General features: G+C 38.8%; 1 protein-coding gene across 2 annotated transcripts in view; it reads left to right on the top strand.

Annotated features, from left to right (window-relative positions):
* Positions 1 to 9,592, top strand: part of SCYL2 (SCY1 like pseudokinase 2) — a 41,351-nt gene extending 31,759 nt beyond the window's left edge. For both annotated transcript variants that reach the window (XM_056341017.1, XM_056341018.1), the window contains 6 exons: positions 35 to 153; positions 831 to 931; positions 1,684 to 1,750; positions 1,882 to 1,971; positions 3,075 to 3,194; positions 3,771 to 9,592. In XM_056341017.1, coding sequence (XP_056196992.1) covers positions 35 to 153; positions 831 to 931; positions 1,684 to 1,750; positions 1,882 to 1,971; positions 3,075 to 3,194; positions 3,771 to 4,421 — 1,148 coding nt within the window. In that variant the 3' untranslated portion in view covers positions 4,422 to 9,592. The remainder of the gene's footprint in view (positions 1 to 34; positions 154 to 830; positions 932 to 1,683; positions 1,751 to 1,881; positions 1,972 to 3,074; positions 3,195 to 3,770) is intronic.
* The last annotated feature ends 12,082 nt before the right edge of the window (positions 9,593 to 21,674 follow it).

The raw sequence follows: 21,674 nt of genomic DNA, 5'->3' as shown, positions 1-21,674 counted from the left end.
AAACAATTTTTGCTATTTTGATGTTGTATGCCAGGTATTTACAAATGTACATTTACTCATAAGAAGTTGGGAATTACCAAAGAACAACTTGCAGGAAAAGTATTACCCCATCTGATTCCTCTTAGTATTGAGAACAATCTTAATCTCAATCAGGTAGGAACATGACTGTTTTGCATGCTTTTTCTTCATAATTGGCAGAGAATAAATTTAAACTGTTGTCAGAGAAAAAGTCACACATTGCTGTATGTCTGTTGTAAAAACAAACAAAACAAAAAAAACCTTCCAGTATTACTGTATTTGCATGTTTAATGCTTGTTATTTTTCAGTAGATTTAACTGAACTGGTATAAAGTTTCAAAATGTATACTGTCACCTTCCAAATATCCTGCAAAAGCAGTTAGCTACTAACATAATTACAATTCAAATTAAAAGCTAAAGTACAATCTTAATGTTTCTTCCCTTTGTTTGTAAATATTGCAGGTAATGTAGAATTGCAGCCATGTTGCTATGAAATAGTAGGAAATGGAATACCTAATAGGTTTTGGGTTTTTTTAAATGAATCTGGTAATATTAATCTCTGTGGGTTTTTTGTCTGCATTGCCCCACTTTTTGTTTTTCTTTAGACATACGTATTTTTCACTGTTTCAGTATACACTCTTCTCGGTTTTGGGTATCTAATGCAAGTTAGTGAAGGTGGATTATAAATTATTTTAAAATCGGCAGTTTATCTGACATTGTATAATGTAAGTTTTTTGAGGTATTACCTTTAAGTTACATGTGTCTGAATTCCATCACTGCAAAATCCAAATTTCTTGTATATTTCTTTTTCAGTTCAATTCTTTTATTTGTGTGATAAAAGATATGCTTAATAGATTGGAGGCAGAGCATAAAACAAAACTTGAGCAACTTCATGTCATGCAAGAGCAACAGAAGTAAGTGTTTATTTTTGTATTAGATAAGGAACAAGTGAGCAGAGATAAATGTCAGTTAGCTTTTAGCAAATGTGAGAAAACTCTAGCCATAACAATAAAAAATAATCTAGGTAATTCTTAGTTCAGCAGTCAAGAATTTCCTCAGATGAGCACAGTTGTCAGAAGATTTATAAGTCCTAGAGTGGTAATAATGTTGTGATGTTAGTGGCTTTATAGAGTAAAATCTTTTGCTTTTATACAGTTCAGTCACACTTTATTCTTTTAGAGTCAGTAATTTTTAATTCATTAAACATAAAAGTTCATACTGGGCTCCATTAGAACAGTTTATGTCTTGCTTTCTATATGTTAAGTTGCTTTTCTGTAATTGCTGAGAAATAAACCATGCTGAAGAAACATAAACATTGCAGCCTTTTAGAAGGCTGTGATATTTGAAGATGTGGAGGGCTGTTTTATGGAGTCTGATACAAGCTGATATTTCTGAGACAAATTAAATTGGGCTACCTAAAGTCTGTGTCACCTTGTTCAAAAGGAGGAGCTAAGACCATGTGAAATAATCATTGGGAAACCTTTACAATTTAGAATATTATAATTTTGCAGTCTCCTACAGGCATTCTATAAAAATGGCAGTGCTTTCATAATGCAATTTTTTGTTATTGTTTAAATGCAGAAAAATAATCTGCACTGCTGAATTAGTGTTGTGGATGTGACTGCAAAGTTATCTTTTAATAATATTTATACTCTGCACTATTTAGATCTTTGGATATAGCTAACCAAATGAGTGTGTCTGAGGAGGCAAGATCTAGTAGTACAGGTAATCAGGTAAGTGACAGTATTTTGTTGCATTACTTACATACAGAAATCTCAAATTTAAAATTACTTAGTCAATATTTATGTTACGTTAAGTTACAGCATTTCAAATAACTACATTTTCTTTCTTTGAACTTAAACAGATTGACAAGGTATTTAATACTAGTGGAACTGATCTTCTAACTAGTGGATCTGATAGTAAAGAGAATGAGATGTCATCAAAACAGAAAAAGGTGTGTTTTACTTTGTTTTGGGATTCTGTTGCATCCATGTGTTTAATACAAGGCTGATACAATTGCATAAAAAGAGTATGTGAACGTATTTATCGTATTTAAAGCTTTAAAAGAAAAACTAACTACTTTTGTATAGCACAGCACTGTATATAATCACATATGAAGGTCCACTGAAAAATTTTCAAATCATTTCCTTGAATTTCTGTGAAAGCTTTTCCTTGAAAATAGCTTTGTACAAAGTAGGCAGCAGTTAGGATTATAAATTTTTGGTCACTTTGTTTCTCCTTAATTATAGATTTCAATGAAACTGAAACTTCAGCAGTGGATTTCGATAGGAAAATGGAAATGGGCAACTGTTATAAAATTGCAGAGATGAAGATAAAATGTAGAATTTCATGTAGTTAGCAGACTTAAGATTTACTATGTAATTCAAAGTTATAGTGGAAATGAATATACAGATAAATACAAGAAGCAAAGAAGAACCATGACATGACAGAATATTAAACATAAGCATAAATATTGTAAAATTCTTTTCATGATACTAATTATGTAAATGGTTCCCCAGGATCTCTACATTTTACCATTTCCATTTCTAGTTATCTGAACCCTCTTGCTAATTTTAGACTGTGGGGGAATGATTTCATGATTTTATCCTTCATCATTAAAAAAAGTAGAGTTTAAATCCTGAAAAACCTCTTAAGCAATAGTAAAATAAAATTCCCTTTCCAGCTCCATGGTCAGTTGCAGTTCTGTATCAAGTGCCGGTTGGTAACCATATAAAACCAAAAACTGTGAAGAACACTTTTTCTTATGCCCAGCATTAAGAACAGTACGCTAAAATGGTTTTGTTGTGATACCTCTTTATTTAAGATCTGCCCATATTTCTCATTATGCTACTTCTAATATTGTAGTTATTTAAGTACTTTTTAGCAATATAATTAATATTATAATAGATTTTGTGCTCATCCATTTCTGTTTTGTATAAATAATATATATTGTTCTACCACATATTATTGAAATGACAGGGCTGTGCATGAAATAAAAATACCAATGTAAGAATAACCATTCTGTGCAACTTAGTATCAGTACTTACTCTTTTAAAGGCATCACTTACACTTGAAGAGAAGCAAAAGTTAGCTAAAGAGCAAGAGCAGGCGCAAAAACTGAAAAGTCAGCAACCTCTTAAGCCACAAGCAACTGCAATAACACCTCCCGTGAAGCAGGTGAGAAAGAACACTGGAGCTGTGATGCTTTTTTCTTTCAAGTGCTATATGCATTTAGCATTTTTTTTCCTCCTGTGAGTCACCCTTGTTTTCACTAGTGGTATGATGGCACAGCTGGGAAAACTATAATAAATATTTATCTGCCCTCCATTTGTATTGTTAGCAATATTTCCCACTTTTTAAATTTCAGGAGATTCCAAAAGTATTACTATTGGAAGGCCATTATTCTAGAAGAAGGGAAGAACACACACTGGAAAAGGTTTTGCTCTGAAGAGTTTATTAACTAAATATATAAAGGGGAAGGGGGTATAGAAATGGGTATGTAAGCAAGTGGTTATGGTAGTACTTCATGTATAGTCTTAGTTGTCAAATTAAAGTTGTATAGCAATCAGCTCTAAGTAGCAAAGAACAAAAATAACCTATTTCTCTTGTGTATAATTACATTTCGTGTCCAGTTCCATGCAGTAAATTCCAGTTTCTGAAAAATGAATGCCACTTCTGCAGGAACAATGATAAAGACTGTTGCTAGAGTGTTATACAGAAAAAGTATTTAATTTCATTTTATCTATTTTGCAGACAAGAGACTTGACAGATACCTTGATAGATAACATGTCATCTTTGACTAGCCATTCTATCAACAAAGCTAAAGTTCCATCTTCAAACAGCTTCTCTTCTGTCCCTTCTATGGGTGTTGGCATGGGATTTTCATCAGCTGTTGACAACACAAAGAGAAATATAACAAACGGACTAAATACTAATATGGGTTTTCAGACTGCTGGATTCAGTATGGGAGCCGGTCCCCCCACTCAGAATTTCTTCAGTGGTCCAAGTGCAGCAGGAACAACCAAGATGAACATTGTACCAACTGCCAATATGCCAAATTACAGTCCTATGAATGCTGCGTCTGCAATCTGTCCACTGACACAACAAAACAGACCCCCAGATATGTCTCCTTTAGATAACCTTTTTGGTCCTCAGAAACCCAAAGTTAGCATGAAACAGTTGGCTCAACAGAAATCAAGCCAGTGGGTTAATCAGTTTGTACCCCCACAAGGGTCCCCAAATGCAAGCAGTTCAGCCTTGGGGCCTCAGATGAACATGATAGGACAGCCTGGCTTTGGTATACAGGGTAATCCTTTCTTTGCTCCTCAGAACTTTGCACAGCCAGCAAACACAATGGCAAACAGCAGCTCAGCTAGTAATGACTTAAAAGATCTTTTTGGGTAAAATGTTTTGTTTTGTTTTCTTCTTTCAAAGATTGATGAAATTTGGATCATGGGTAAGCTGATTAACATCTTTTTTTGATTAGTAAAAGCATGACTTGGGGAAACTTTCAACCCAGCACAGTGAAGACTTTTGCACTGGAAAAAAGACTGATATTGATTGCATTCACCTGGTACTGCAGTGGAATTGCATTAAGTGCAAAGTCATCTTACGTGCTAAAGATTTCCTGTCTCTTTACCGAACATCAGAGCGCTGAAGGTAGGATGCATATATTCAGATGAAAAGGAACAAGTTAAGTATTTCAGAATTATTCAGAAGTGTGATCAATCAACTCCTATGAAATTTCCTACAAAATTTTGTTTAAGTTCATTAAAAATCCTTAGGGGGTAATGCTAGTGAATGCAACCCTGCAGCCCAGTCCTTTCAGTATCTGCTAAATTCTTATTGGTGATTTGTGTTGCCTGAATTTGGTGCAAACTGTCATTTTCCCCTCAAAAATTTTGATAGCCATGTTACATAGAAAGATCTCTAACTGGTAACTGTGTAAGGGGCTAAGAAAAGAAAATAATTTTACTTTCTTCTTTTATAAGATAGTTAGCATCAATGTGACAGTGAACTACAACAAGATTCAGGAGGCATAAGAAATTGTTTTAAAATTTTCTGCAAGTTTTGGACAGAGTGAGAACACTGCTCAAATGGTCATGCTGGTTTTACAACCTCTTTCATAATGCCAGATCCCTGTTACCAGCCCCATAGCAAAAGCAACATACCACTTTAAGATTTTAAAATACATGTGGTGACTTGATCGCATTTATTATATATTTCAGTGTTTTGGCTAATTTGATACTGCTTCTAACAGTATCTATCTAACAGGTGTGGAAAAAAGATTGTGAGTAGTTACGGAACCTCCTAAAAAGAATGTTTTCTGTAAAATTCACATTGACTGCCCCAGCTGTGTAACCAAACAATTCTGTGTAACTAATCACACACTGTTTAGTTACACAGAAATATCTTTAATTACTTTATAGTTTTTGGCTCCATTGAGAAGATAGAAAAGGATTTCCTCATACGAGTTGCACATAGTTGTGTGAAAAAGCAAACTGCCGTAAATTGCCTTGACTGGAATAAACTGTTTCATTTGAATTTTGTTTTAACTCGGGTCCTCGTGAAGGATAAATTAGTATGAAGTGAGTTCTTAAATGTGGATTTGTAAGCTCTAGAATATATGGTAAATACACAGGTATTTCAGGTCCTTTTTATTGTATTACTTCAAATTTAATAAAGCTCTCCAGAAATCCAAACAGTAGTTTCTTCTACTTCCCGGAAGGTGTATGTTCAGCTTGCCCATGATAGAATCTCTACTCTGTCGGATACTACTGTTGGTTTTAACTTTTTCTTTCCTAGGAATTTCAGGAGCTTTCTTACATAATATTTTGAAGACTATAGCTGGCTATTTTGAAAAGGAAAGAACTAGTCACCTTTTTTATGGAAAGCCTACATGCTTTATTTTTCAAAGCCTTTCACTGAAGAAATTGTTCTTTCATTTGCTGCTTAAGAAACCAAAGGGCCTTATGCTGTAAATGTGACTTGTATTTTGTTATATTTCCACAGTTCTAAGCGGTAATAGCGTTAAGCATATTTCTTGAATAACTGTTTATGTATTATAGCTGCTGCCTTAGTCCTACCATTTTAAAATACCTGGGACCAGTGAAGTTGTGGTTTAGAAAACAATACCTAACACATTGTGATGCTTATGTACTATTAATATTCATGGTAAGCATTGTAGGTTATGTTTAAGGTATCTGTGTACACATAAGTACAGTACTAGAACTGTTAAACTTATGAAGTTAATATACAGTTACTAGTACTCTATACACTCAATCACACTTATGTCTTATGTGAACTTTTGAAAGCTGCGTTTCGTTAGGGTAACTTAAGGCAAGCCTTTGAAGAATTACTTGAATCTGTATTCCTCTAAATTATTTGGAAAATAAGTTTATATTAGAAAATAACATATTTTAGGACTCTACAATGTATTAAATTAATATATTCATGGTGAAGGCAGTCTTAAATGTCAGTGTCCTGATCTGGGGTTTCAGTCATTGATCCCCCTGGACTGGGGGCTTTTCAGAACTGGATTTTAATTTAACCTACTGGAGGGAGAATTAAGTGAAATAAATTGATCTGATTTTATATACTAGACCTCCTAAACTGTGGGGTTTGGGGTATGTGCTTTTGGCATGGGCTATCTGATAATACAATGCATTTAGTAAGAACAAAGTAAAAAAAATCCTACTAGTTCAAATCAAGAGAGGCTCTTCTATGCAGTGGTAATGTTATGGAATAAGATCTTTATCTGGCTCAAGTAATATGATTTTTTTCCTATTTATATTTCAGAATATCATTTTGGTTTCATTTGCTGCAATTGTTGTTCCTCTATTCTGGTCATTCTAAAAAAGAAAACTGAAAAGGGTGCTTACAAAAGTTATAACAAAATTTTCCAGTTATTGAAAAATAGAAAAGCAAAAATAAGTTAAAATGAGAGGGTTGAATCCCTCTTCCTTGTCAATGCTTCCTACTTCATGTGTCAGGAAACAGGGTGTTTGTGAAGTTCTCTAATACTTCCTTCTTAACTTAAAGGAAGGAGGAGTTGCAAGAGGTAAGTCACCAAGGCCATTTGTCACTTGGCTCCTGCTACAGTAGTTTTTCTTTAGGAAGCTTGTCCAGTTGATCTCTCCACTTACAAGTCGTCATTCTGAGGCCCTGCAAGAGGCTGGAAGACTCAGGCTGTGGCCAGAGGGAATACCATTGTTTGAGAGCAACAGTTGTACTTTGCATCCAAGTTGTTGTTTGGGAAAGAGTAAAAGGAAGGGACATTGTTACAAGAGTGAGCATTCCAGCTGTCTTCTGTTTCTGGTCTTGGATGGAAAGCTGTGTTAGCATCTAGCTTGGCCTGAAGCAGAGGGACTGTCTAGCCCTAATGCAAAACAAAATGGAAAACACAGGTTTGAAATTGGTATCTGATTAAGAAATTGCAATTTCTGTTACTGAAAAAGTAACCTGATATAAGTTCTTTTTACAATACCTTGAACAATACTGTAAATTACACACGATTTCTGCCCTTTGTATTCAACCTAATTTAAAGATAGAAAAGAGGAAGCCTGGCAGATTATATCATCACCTTACAGTTTCCACTCTGTGCAACCACTGTAAGCAGCTCTTCGTTCCGCTGTGGAAGTTAGAACAGGGTCTGGGCTGAACTGCCCAGCCCACCTGGTTTACTTATATTCATTACTAAAGGAGAGGAAAAGGTAAGGGAGTAAGTCCCTATTTTTTAATTGATTTTTATTTATTGTATTTACTACAAAAAGGAGGAAAGAAGTGGAAATAGCTGCACATCTCAAGTATAAGCATCAGTTATGCTTTTACTGCTCTGGTGTATGCTAAAGGAACGTGACTGCACCCAAGACAGCAGCATTTTCCATATTAGAACTGTTGATTCCATTTGGTTTGAGAGAAATAGGGAATGAAATGGCACTAGTGGCATTTCAAGGGTGGAGGAGGGAGCAGATTTGCTGTTCCTTTTCATCACACAAGTGTTGCGAATAAGGCACAGAACAGCCTGTGGAACCTGCTTGTGCAGGACAGGAGTACCAGAGTGAGTCTGTTGAAAGGTAAAGGATTCCACCAGTTATCTGGGAACTAGGAAGAGAAATTTTATGAGGAACATGGGTGGAATACCCTAGTTTGTTTTAATGAAGATACTGTGTCTTCTTCTCTCCATGGTGATGTGAATTAGAAATGTGGGAAAGTTGGGGCCTTACAGGTCTGTACAGATGCTGAATACCCCAAGTAAAAGGATGAATTTTTTGATGTATAGGTGCACAACATTTCAAGCCTTATTATTTAAAACATTCCTCTTCTGTTGAGTTTTGTCTTTTTATCAACAGCTGTTTCACATTTATATGAAACAAATACCCCAATGGCCTTTTAAAGTAAGAAAAATGTGTGTTAATTTTTGTATTATAACCCCTGTTACAATGTTATGTATATCTCTAGATGGGTAAGTGAGTGTGTGTATAGATCATAGGATTTTAGATTTTTCAGTTCAATTGCACCAAAAGAGCAAAGATTAAGTGAGAAGGTAGAATTGAATCAAATTCCACAAGGCTTCCATACAGGCTAAGAATTATATGATGCTTTTGTTATCTATTACAAATTTACATGCTTAGTCTGCTTCTGTCATCTACATGACATGAGCAGAAAAGGAAAGTTTTTAAACCATAAGTTTATGAACACTGGATCTCTCATTGCAGGTGAAGTTTTTGGACTTTAGAGTGAGCTTTGTTTATTGATTAGGAGTTTTTTATTGTGGGTGGGTGGGATATCACTGATTTGTGCCATTTCCAATGAAAGAAATATAGGAAGGGGGAGTACAGAAATAATACCCTGTTGTATATGTGATGCTTTTTGGTCTTTGTTAAGAGATATGCTGCATTTTATATACTCATTGTGAACTTTTACTCTGAAATAGCTGCGAGGAAACCTATCTGGAGAATTTCAGTTGAGTTAGCTGATTTTCAAGTGAGGTCCTGCCTTGTACCTTACTTTCCATTAGGTTTTTTACCGCTTCACAAGGAAATTACACAAGGCAGTAAAACCTTGGATTCATACACCAGATCCTCTTGCCTTCCAGGCCTCACACTTCTATCAACAGAATAATTAAACCCCTGAAGTTGTATTGTCTTTAAGTTCTCTGAAACAATCCTAACTGCTGTACAGATTTCTGAGATGAAGTTGTAAATCAAAATGTGTTATAGTGAACTCAGGCCTTGTGCAAAGTATTTAATACTTGTCTATTTGTCTAATCGTACAGTCTCTGTACTAGTGGCAGTTTTATGTTTTATTGTAAAACATTCAGATTCTCATGAGATTATAGAGTGATGTTACTGTAGTGTCAGCTGTGATTCATAAATAGAACTGTCATAGCATGGCATTAGTGTGTATCAGATTTATTGGACAGCTCTTCAAAAACGAATTTATTCTTGTATCAACTTTTAGATCAGTTATTTCAAAAACATGTAAAAGGTACAGTAACAGTTTTGAGAAATTCATATCACTTTGTACTCTGAATGAGGTTGCCTATGGAAATAAATGAACTTTTCATATTTTCACGTTGGAAGATCTTTTTATTTAACATTTCCGTAAAAGTAACTAATAGTAACTTATGTGGAAACCTTTCTCACTGTATATTTTGTCTGAAATACATTTTATCCCATGTAATTTTGAGTTCCATTTCTTAGAATGGTTGATGTCCAGACATATGTAAAATGTGGTCAAGTATGGCCTTCATGCAAAGAATAAAAGTCCTGGGGAAAAACTGATGCGCTAGATGTCCCATAAATTAGCATTTACTTTTCCTGAAAGCACACTAAGCCCATGTCAGAATCTGGGGTTTTGATGCCACATAGGGATCAGTTTGCGTTTTCACCGCTTGTTTACCCAGAGACCAGCCCTTTCTCTAAACCTGGGTTTCAAGATACTGTTTTGTCAGGCTTAGTTTGCAGCACTCTGAAGGAAGCTAGTTCTTTGCTTTTTGCATGGTATAAACTGATGAAGTATGAGACACCTGAGATCTGATCTGCTTAGAAGCAGTATTGTCTGCCAGAGATTGTATGGGAGGAGAGTAAAAGAAGAAAGAAGTGGATTAGGTGGAAATGGAAAGGTAGCATCAGGTGGCTCCAATTCCCTCTTCGTTTTCATTTGCTGAGGATGACAGCATCCTTGTACCTCCCCAGCTGTATCCATCAAGGCAATACAGCCTTGTTATGTGCCAGCTTTCAGTCAATTGTAGCAGAAGAGAGGGAACTTTGAGTAAGGTGGAGACATACTTAATGGCGCCCTGCTGAGAAAATGCCTGCCTCAAGTCGCTCAGCAGCTCGCAGTCCTGATCTTACCTGAATGTTCTTTAGTATGGTGATGTTCTCTTTGTCCCTTCTGTTTCTGGAGTTTGGTAGGATCCGTAATTGTCACCTGTTCTTTAAGCAGGAAAGTCTCAAGTGCTGAAATCCAGGTGTTCTGTGTAGGTTTGCTGGGGCTTAAAATTGACAGTTCGATGAACTCTTTTATTAATTCAGATAACCTAAGACTTGAAACGGGAAAAGCTGGAGATCTTTGCAGTTGATTGTTCTTTGCCTGAAATACTTCAGTACTGGCAGCTAATTGTCTGTGCTTCATCACTTAAGTACCTCTAGTCCCTCCTTTAGGTATGTGGTACACCAGAGCTTTAGGTTGATCCTTTTTATGTTGGTGTTTGTAGAACAGTGTTATGTTACCAAGTTTGCAGTTGTGAGGAATGCAGTTGTGTAGGAAATGGGCTGTTTGTGAGGAGTTATGCACAATTGTTCATTTGATGTTGCCAGACACAAATGCACTTTGTCTTGTGTCTCAGAAGCTCCCTGCACAAATGTTCCCAGCTGGAGACCACGGCAGTTGCTCAGTAGATTGGAAAACTGGCTCTTAGGGTCACAAGGTAGATTCCAAGTGCCAAACTTACCCCAAATTACAAACCAGGAGTTCAAAAATAAACTCCTACTTACAGACAGACCCAAGAGCTGCTAAATAAATACTCCTCAAGCTCTAAAATAATTTATTAAGTATTCTAGGCATGAAATTTAGAGTTAACTATAAACTTTTAAACCAGTTAACTATAAACTTGAAAAAATATTTTTCATTTTTTCCTCTGTAGGACACCTGCCTATGAAATATATTGTTACGGCTCTACTGCATTTTCTTGCTGCACATTAAGGCAGTCATGGATGTGGAGCAACATAGAAATGATAGAGATGGCCTGCCTATATCGACTTACCAATTTTTGAAGGGTTTTTTGGTCACGCTTTTTGCTTGTGCCTTAATCATTATTTAGCCTTTTTAAATGGAATTTCTTAAAATGCATCACCTTTTGCACAACATTCAAAAGACTAGGTTTTACACTGTGCTGTAATAATTCGCCATTCAAATCAAGAATAATTAAAGCAGAAGCTGCATTTGAAACTATATTAATGAAAACATTATTCTCTTTGACCTGAAAACCAAGGGTTTAGGTGTTGGGAGTTGAAGGTATTACGCAGGCGGTATTTGTTCACTTCTGTCTCTGCATCTCCTTAACGCTAGCTTCAGGCTATGGTTTTAAGAGTAAACAAAAACAGAATTTTGAAGAGCTTGCTTTCCAGCAGCTGTCTTAAGAACCAGATACCACAAGGAAGAATAACTGGCTTACTTTCTGAACAGAAAATTCAAGTAATAGAGAAAAGAATGCAACAAATTAGAAAAGAGAACCCAAAACCTAGAAATCAGATTTCTGCCTCTGCCACGCTGATAAAATAGACACCTATAGCACAAAAGCTGTGAATAAGTGCTTAGCTGATGTCACAGAAGTGACTTCAAATAAGTACAAATAAGCAAAAGTGGTAACAAAGTAATGGGATACACCAATAACCGGAGCAATAAATTTTATCTAAAGAATCTATCCTAACATGGCACCAGATAGATTTTTTTTTTTTTCAAATTTATTTATTTATTTATGGGTTGATTTTAAGGAATTTATTAAAAAAATGTATTTTACAACAATTGTATCTTACAAAATCAGAGCAGGAGAATTAGGAAGATTAAAATCACACTAAAATGTCATTTTCATACTTTAGTTAAACAGGAACTTTAAACGTAACCTTTCCCCAAAAAGCCTTATGCTACAAAGCCTGGCTTTACTTGGTTACAATATAGAAAAAAAAGTATGTAAAAATATAATTTAAAATATCTGGAATACACTACATACAATTTTGATGCCAGCTGTGCTCAAAGCCTTGATCTGTTGTCTAGAACTGGCAAGAGAAGTAGTTTTTGGTGTGGATTTCTGAGTTGATAGATACTAAATGCTATTTCTGCAATCTGAGCGATTTCAGTATAAAGTACTAATGTATTTTCATTGTTGGCCCATACAGGATTAATTTATTGATTAATCTTTTTTATTTGGCAAGCAGAAAACTGTAAAATTAGTTGAGTTTTTTTGTAGTTTGATGGTGCATATATGCGCTATGTTTTCTGAAGAATTCCTTGCTTGATTTTTACTGATTGACAACCATTACAAGATCTGCAGTAAAATACCACCTTTGCATTATAATTACTGCCACATTTTGCAAACCAGAACCACACAGCTGAAGGTCTTTGATTAAACAAGCACTATAACTATTAATTAAGGTAATGAGATCATTAACTGGCTGCTGGGTAAGAGGTGTTTCCTTATTCTTTTCATGACATAGATAGTACAAAGCCTTGATTTTCTGCACATTGGAGATACTAAGTAAGTGGAGGTCTCTTCACACATAATTAGCAGCTTAAGTGAGCTCAATCCCATGTATAGCACTTCTTTTGTCAGAATTTTTCCTAAGATTCTGTCTCTGGTACTTTTCCAGGCCCTTTCTGGCGCAGCCATCTCTTGCAGGTCCTCTCTCTTTGATTTTCTTTCCTGCATCAATTCCCGCAGGCAGCGCATGCCTGGGTAAAATCGTGGAAGGGTAACAAAAATCAGAGGGCCCTGACAGGTGTCTTTCTCTGGTGGTACGTGGTAAGAGAATGCTGAGTTTAAGACTGTGGCAACCTGGACTTGGTGGCTGTTGCTCTTCAGCTGGATTGTTGCTTTGCCATCAGGGGTGGCAGAAGGGAACCCAACCTGAGGCTCTGCATCTCTGCTTGGTGGTTCAGCTCTGGCAAGCTGCCAGACTGTCTGATGGAGGTGGCTGGTGAGTAGGCATCTGTTTCCTTTGCTACCTGTTCTATGGGCAGCATGAGACTGAGGGAAAAATGTTAAAAGCAACTGCAGGTAAATGATCCTGAGGATTGTTAAATCCAGATCCCAGAACGATACGGCAACTGTTCAGCACAGAGAGGCAGATTTCAGGGAATGACTGACAAAAAAAGAAGAAAGGAGAGTGGAAACTGTCCTCTGCCAGAATGCCCAGTGCGAGCCCTGTAGACATGGACCTGTTTTCTTTGAGAGTGTGGCCCCCGCCAGCCCCCACCCCAGCCCACATGCTCTGTTCACATTCCCGAGTTGCCTGTGCAGAGGGTGCTCATGAGAGAGCTCAGATGGTCCCGACAGCTGCTGCTGCTGGGCAGCTGCCTCAGCTCAGGTGTAATTTAGCTGTAACACTTACTGGGATGTTTAATTTCTGTGTGTTTATTTTCATTGGAAATGACTGCTTTGTTAGATTGAATGACTGTGATTAGAAAGTTGAATGAATTACTTACTTTTCCCCGTTTTGCTGTAGCAGACGATTTTCTGGTGAAAGGTAGGTAAAATATTCAGTATGTAAAACTACATAGAGATTAGATTCATGAGAAAGGAACTATATTAAACCTGTGTGTTTAAAAACAAATCTATTTCAACAGAAGTATTAGTAATTACAAGCACTGTCCTGACCTGTGTGTTATGGTCACCACGTCCTTCAAGATGCTGCAGTTGATGAATTGCATTCTTCGTTATTTCTTTTTTATGCATGTGTTGTAAGGGAAGAGAAGGTTTTTCTTCTTTGGCATTGCTCAGTTTCTTCAATTTGAAAAACTAGCAGTTTTAAATGGAAATAGAACTGATACCTGCTCTCAAAAAACGCTGTAGCTGTTGCTAGGTGCTTAGCCAGTTACTTCAGCTAGTGTAGCAATATGAATGTCTGTAAAAGTTTGGCAAAACCATGTAGTTTAAGTTTCTTAATTTATAGATCGTAAGAGGTGACATTTTAAACACAGTTATTTTACTCAATGAAACAAAAAGATGACTTACCATTTTAAACTGTCTCTGTCTATGCCATAATAATTTTTTTTAATGAGAAGGGGCTACATAAAAGGTATTCTGGAGCTTATTTTATTCTAGTACAAATAAACCTTAAGTGCAGTTCAGTATAAACACATCTCCCCCTTCCAAGGAAACTGTAGCATGTGTGGATTTTCAGCTGTTTTAGGATTCATGTGACTTCTCATCATTCTCTTTCATTCCCTCAGCCCTTTGCAGCTTTGGACCTATTGCCCACTTTCAACCTCTTTTTGATGAGAGTGTGATTAAAATACTACAGGTAAGGTATTAATCTAAGTTTTATGAAAATTATGAGCTCATTTGGGGGACCAGCTTTGCACTTCAAGTGAGGGAAGGAGAGTAGAGTGAGATAGCTCCTGTTAGACACTAGAAAATTCATGTAAGGGAGAGCCCCAGTAAGGCAGGTTTTATCAGTTCTGGTCTTCACATGGTAGCTGTTTGGCCATATGCTGATGTATCCTACAGGTCTGGTTTTCAACAACATTTAAAAGGAAAGATTTTTTTCATTAACTTCTATCATGACGTTTTCTTTTAAAGAGATCAGATGTGGGATTAGAGGAACACAATGAACTGCATGCTATAATTTCGTGAATCAGTCCAGTAATAAACTGTACTCAGAAGCTGGGTATTAGCACAGGTGCTTTTGAATGGCATGTTACACAGGTACTACCTGGCATAGAATATCTGTTAAACATGGAGAGAAGTCAGTGCCAAAGACTATTCCCCTTCAAAATGTATTTTCTTGGTAAGGGAAAAAGGGAAACCAGAAATCTGAAGAGTTGGAATGATCTTTTGAGTAACTTGTAACAAAAAGATTTCTGAAAACATCGAAGTAGTTCCTTGCTGAGAGTGACAGGCTGTGAAAGGCTGTAAGAGATCTTAACTTTCAAGTCGATCTGTAAAATACAGTAAAGCTACCATAAGGTGTCACTATAACCCAAGGAACTTACACACAACTGCAAACACAGAAATGTTCTCATCCAGCTATGAGACTTTCCTTATACTGCTTTGTGAAAGTACAAAAGGACCTATTTTTAAATAACATAGTGTATTCCTGTATGCACAGAAATCATCATTAAATATATCTGTAGTTGGTGCGATGCTATAGAAGCTCTGTCCTTTTCTTTATGGGGAAACAGATATACTACACATAGTAACTTTCTACACAGAATTGTTTTTAAAGCCCTCCTACTTACTGTGTAAAGTGTAAGTAATTACCACTTAATCTGCAGTTTCAAGTAAGAAAAACTATAAATAACAATTGTTATTTCCATTATTGTTTTATTTGTTGTTAGCATCCCAGGAGCCTCTGTTTTTATTTCTTGTCCAACTGTGATCCAGTTTCTTTCCAATTTGCTATCTGATCAGGAAACAGAAACTAAAGATGAATTTTTTAACCATTTGAAATTAATGCTGGCTTTGCTGCAGGCATTAGGGAAACAAACATAACATCTGAAAATTTGATTTGGCTTGACTCAGCACAAAGAATTTTGACACAGCAGGAAAGGACTCAGTTCTCACTTATGGTAAAATAGAAATCTGAAGTCTTTGAATCCATCCTCATTTATGGAGGAAAAATGCAGGTGTTGGAAAACCACAGATTTCAAAACCCAAAGGACCATTCTGATAATTTAATCCAAATGCTTGTATAACATGGAATCCCTGGTCACCCCTTTTATCTGACATCAGGTACTGTAGCTCTTAAAGACTGAATTCCTATAGTATCCTTCTTTTATGTAATGTTACAAGGACTCTTACAGCTGCCAGTAGAAATAGGGTCTCCGGTACACCAGGGACTATACAAATACAAAGGGAGAAACAGTTTCACCCCAAAGTTTCATGTCTACTGATAATATATGCTTGTCTTCTGGGCGGGCCTTTGCACGTGTGAAGTGCTGAAAGAAAGTCCTTTGAGAAAGTAATATGGAAACTCACCTAGGAACCCTGATCTCCCCCTCTGAATCCTGAACTCATGCCCTGATGCTGATAATCCCATGTTTCCAGGGAGCATGAGGCTGACAGAGGCTTCGGCAAGTAGGTGCCATGGTAAGGTTTGGATTTGAAAAGTATTATCACTCAGTATTAACTCTGGTTGATTGGTACTTGGTTACACTGTGAATGAAATGATCTTCGCTCACACTGATCTTTATATGGCCACTTCTGCAACATGTCTAAATGTGTGTTCTTTTTATTGTGTCTGGACCCTTCTTTTCTTGTTTCTTTTATTTACTGTATCTACAGATGTGATTTCTGTTGGAAATACAATGGATGAAACTGACTGTCATGTGAAATCCATGGCTGACATGTTTTCTTCGGAAATAATTGGTTTCAGGAGAAAGCTAAAGCTGCTGCAGTGCCCTTCCCTGGAGAAGCTGACCATGGGCAAGTATCACATAAGCATTTTTGTTTCCTGTGTGCGGTGCCCCTGTTCCAGGAGAAGTGCAGTATTACAACTCTTGTCTCCTACTGGAGGATTTTTATTTGCCTTATTTAATGCTTTGCTTCCTGAGATGAATTGACAATTTCAGCTTTGAGTGACTTTAATGCTCTCTGAAACTTCAGAAAAGAAAGTGGCAAAATAAACCCATTTAGAGATGAACTCTCATACTTCCTAAGCTATAATCTTGTGATTTCTTGGGGCCCCAAATGTGGTATTAGCTTTGTGTCCTATTGAAACAAAACATATGGGATCATCTTGTCCTTTCCTCTGTGTTCTCTCTTAACTTTTGAGCTGATTACAACCCTTATCACAGGAATAAAGATTTCTGGGATCTTAAGTGCCTAGATTTGATTAAAAATGGCAGTAGGGTAGCACACATTGGGCAAGATACCAAGAAGATGCCAGGCCTGCTGGCAACGGATGGGGTACACCCATCTCAAAGGGGGAAAAGGATCTTTGCATAGGAGTTAGCAGGGCTCATTGAAAGAACTTTAAACTAGATTTGAAGTGGGGAAGGGATAAAACCAGGCTCACTAGAGGTAAGCCTGGGGGCAACATGCCAATATTTGATGAATGGTGTGCTAGCAAGGTCCTTTGGTCTGCCATCTCAGTGGAGTAGGTGATGGAGATCCATATGGCATCAAAGACACAAGGGTTATTGATATGTTAGAAACCACAGAAGCCTGAGAATGGTCATGTAGGAGCTAGGACTTCTCCCACCAAAAAGTGGCGGGATCAGCAGCTCAAGTGAAGTGCATCTGCAGCAATGCACACAGCATGGGCAACAAACAGGAGCAGCTGAAAGCTGTTGCACAGCAGGAAAATGATGACATAGTTGCCGTCACAGAAACATGGTGGGATAGCTCACACAATGAGTTCTGCAATGGATGGCTGTAAACTCTTCAGAAGGGATAGGCAAAGGAGAGGTGGTGGGTTAGCTCTGTGTGTTAGGGAGTGTTATGATTGTCCAGAGCCTACGATGGTGACAAGAGGGTTGAGTGTTTATGGTAAGAATCAGAGTGAAGGCCAACAATGGAGATATCATGGTGGAAGTCTGTTACAGACCACCCAACCAGGATGAAAATGAAATATTCTATAAGCAGCTGGGAGACTTCCATTATCTCCAGCCCTTGCTCTCATGAGGAGTCTTCAATTTAGCAGATGTCTCTGGAAATACAGTGCAGCAGAGAGGAAACAGTCTATGAGGTTCCTGGAGTGTGTGGAAGGTAACTTCCTGGCACAGCTGGTGAGGGAGCCAGCGGGGGAAGGTGCCCCACTGGGCCTGTTTGTGAACAGAGAAGGACTTGTGGGTGGTGTGATGGCTGGAGGCCATCTTGGGCATAGTGATCACAAAATTGATAGAGGTTTTGATCCTCGGAGAAGTGAGGAGGGGGAGGCAGCAGAAATGCTGGGTTGGACTTTGGGAGGGCAGAGCCTGGCCTGTTCAGGAGACTGGTTGAGAGAGTCCCTTGGGAGGCAGTCCTGAAGGGCAAAGGAGCTCAGGAAGGCCAGGCAATCTTTAAGAAGGAGATCTTACAGGTGTAGGAGCAGGCCATCCCCATGTGCCAAAAGACAAGCCAGTGGGGAAGAGGGTCGGCCTGGCTGAACGGAGAGCTTTGGCTGGAACTCCATAAAACCAGGAGAGTTTATGACCTTTGGAAGAAGGGGCAGGCAACTCTGGAGGACTATAAGGAAGTTGTGAGGTTATGCAGGGAGAAAATTCGAAGGGCCAAAGCCCAACTAGAACTTAACCTGGCTACTGCTGTAAAAGACAATTAAAAATGTTTGTATAAATACATTAGCAACAAAAAGAGGAGGAGGAGGAAACGTACTGACACAGGATGAGGAAAAGGCTGAGGAACTTAATGCCACCTTTGCCTCAGTCTTTACCAGTAAGACCAGTTGTTCTCTGGTTACCCAGCCCCCTGCGGTGGAAGATGGGGGCAAGGAGCAGAATGAAGCCCCCATAATCCAATGGGAAATGGATTAGACACACCACTTAGACACACACACAAGTCTATGGGGCCAGATGGGATCCACCCAAGGGTACCAAGGGAGCTGGCAGAAGTGCTCACTGAGCCACTTTCAACCATTTATCAGCAGTCTGGCTAATCTGGGAGGTCCCAGTTGACTGGAAGTTAGCAAATGTGATGCCCGTCTACCAGGAGGGCCTGAAGGAAGATCTGAGGCACTACAGGCCTTTCAGTCTGACCTCAAGCTGGGAAAGATTATGGAATGGATCATCTTAAGTGCCACCGCACAGCACATACGGGACAACCAAGTGATCAGTCTCAATCAGCATGGGTTTATGAAAGGCAGGTCCTGCTTAACTAACTGATCTCCTTCTGTGACAAGGTGACCTGCTTAGTGGATGAGGGAAAGGCTGTGGATGTTGTCTACCTGACTTTAGTAAAGCCCTTAATGCCATTTCCCACAACATTCTCCTGGAGAAACTGGCTGCTCGTAGCTTGGACAAGCGTACTCTTCGCTGGGTCAAAAACTGGCTGGACGGCCGAGCCCAGAGAGTGGTGGTAAATGGAGTTCCATCCAGCTGGTGGCCAGTCACAAGTGGTGTTCCTCAGGGTTCAGTACTGGGGCCAGCTCTGTTCAGGATCTTTATCAATGATCTGGATGAGGGGATCGAGTGCACCCTCAGTAAGATTGCAGACAGCACCAAGTTGAGGGGGGATGTTGATCTGCTTGAGGGTAGGAAGGCCCTACAGAAAGATCTGGACAGGCTGGACTGATGGGCCGGGGCCAGTTGTGTAAGTTCAATACGGCTGAGTGCCAGGTCCTGCACCTGGGTCACAACAACCCCAGGCAACGCTACGACTGGGGGCAGAGTGGCTGGAAAGCTGCCTGGGGAAAAAGGACCTGGGGGTGCTGGTTGGTGGCGGGTTGAATATGAGCCCACGGTGTGCCCAGGTGGCCAAGGCGGCCAACAGCATCCTGGCTTGTATGAGAAGCAGTGTGGCCAGCAGGACCAGGGAAGGCATCGTCCCCCTGTACTCGGCACTGGTGAGGCTGCCCCTCAAATAGCGTGCTCAGTTTTGGGCCCTTCACTCCAAGAAAGACACTGAGGTGCTGGAACGTGTCCGCAGCAGGGCAGTGAAGCTGGTGAAGGGTCTAGAGAACAAGTCCTAATAGAAGCAGCTGAAGGAGCTGCGGTTGTTTAGCCTGGAGAAAAGGAGGCTCAGGGGGGACCTTGCTGCTCTCCACAGTTCCCTGAATGGAGGTTGCAGTGAGGTGGGCGTTGGTGTCTTCTCTCAAGTACCAAGTGACAGGGCAAGAGGAAATGGCCTCACGTGGCACCAGGGGAGCTTTAGATGGGCTATTTGGAAAAGTTTCTTCACTGAAAGTGTTTTTAAGCACTGGAACAGGCTGCCCAGGGAAGCGGTTGAGTCAGCATCCCTGGAGGTATTTGGAAGATGTGTGGATGTGGCACTGAGAGACATGGTTTTGTGGTGGACTTGGCAGTGCTGGGTTAATAGTTGGACATAATGATCTTAAAGGTTTTTTGCAACCTAAATGATTCTGTGATTCTATGAAATCTACCAGAGAACTTTACCGAGATCTTGTCTGTGGGAAAAGCATTGTCAAATTCACACTGCTGTAGACATCAAAGTCTACCAGTCGTAATGTCTATGTGCAGATGAAGGCAGTATTCATCAGTCCTGCTTCATTACTTTGCTCCATTTGGAAGAAAAATTAGGTATTTAAAACATCCAAAGACACTTAATTTTGAAATATTGAAATATTTTAGTTCAATTTAATTCCAAGAAATCTTAAGTTAGGGAGTCAGGGCAGCCAGGATTTTCCAGCCTTTGAGCTCTTGATAAGAGCTAAAAGACAAACTCGCCTGGGAAGCCCAGAGCCACAGATAATTAACTCACTTTACCAAAGTAAAGTTCCTCCAAGGGAATAACAAGAGCAAACTGTGCTCCAGCAAGCAGCTCACAAGCACCAGGGATGTGATCACATGGCCTTGAACTGAAAAGAAACCGATTAAAAATTAACACGGTTATTCTAGTCTGACCTTGATTACTCAGGCTGAGGCAACAGTTTGCACTTGCCCATATTTCCACTGGAGGACCCCAGCAGCCTTTGATTATTGTTAAGGCTGACCACACAGCAGGAAGTAAAGCATCTTTATGTTAATTCAGCAGAGACACAAAAAGGTTAAATTGACTTTCCCAGGATGTTAGTGTCAGGGTGTGAATGACTGTGATCATTAAGTACTTGTAAGGAGTTCAAAATTGTATGTTTTACAAACATTGGCAGAAGTGGCTGCTTGCAAGGCTGTCAGGAATTGTAGTTGAGAGGCACACTAAATGACACCTGCACATGAAATGTGTATGCTACCCAGTCAGCAGTGAAACATTGTAATTTCAGCAGTGAAAACCAGCAAAATTCTCTCTTTTGAATGTGGCAAAGACATTTTCACCACCATTATTTTGAGGAAAAAACAGTAGGAGTAGCATGAAGATGACTTTTCCTGGCTTTTCAACTAAAGAAATAACTGTAAGAAATTAGATAGGCTCTAGGTGTACATTTACTTGCACCTGTACAAACTATTCTTCCAGGTGAGAGTTATGCTTATTGTAGATCTGATGTTTTCATGCTTATTTTTCTTAAGGGGTGCTGCAATTCCAAATCTAGCCCCATGTCTGCAAGGCACAGCTGTTATTAGAATGGCACATCCTATATGAGCACTTGACCAGTTTCCGAGTTTTCTTACAACTGATTTTACTCTTGAGCACCCGAGGTAACGATAGTGTACTAGCAGCCCACAGCAGTGCCTGTCTGCGTGCTGGGTTTATGTCCATATTGCCTCTAAAATATAGTTTTAATACAGCCTTACTAGGGCTCTTCAGGGATATAAGTCTGTAGTTTCAGCAGGAGCTACAAGTTGTATGGGCTAGGATTAGTTTTAATTTTGCAAAATATTTCT

The sequence above is a fragment of the Falco biarmicus genome, chromosome 5 (genome assembly GCF_023638135.1).
Source record: "Falco biarmicus isolate bFalBia1 chromosome 5, bFalBia1.pri, whole genome shotgun sequence".
NCBI classification, from domain to species: domain Eukaryota; kingdom Metazoa; phylum Chordata; class Aves; order Falconiformes; family Falconidae; genus Falco; species Falco biarmicus.
Note: the sequence above shows the minus strand (reverse complement) of the source record. Positions and strands in the feature narration are given on the sequence as shown.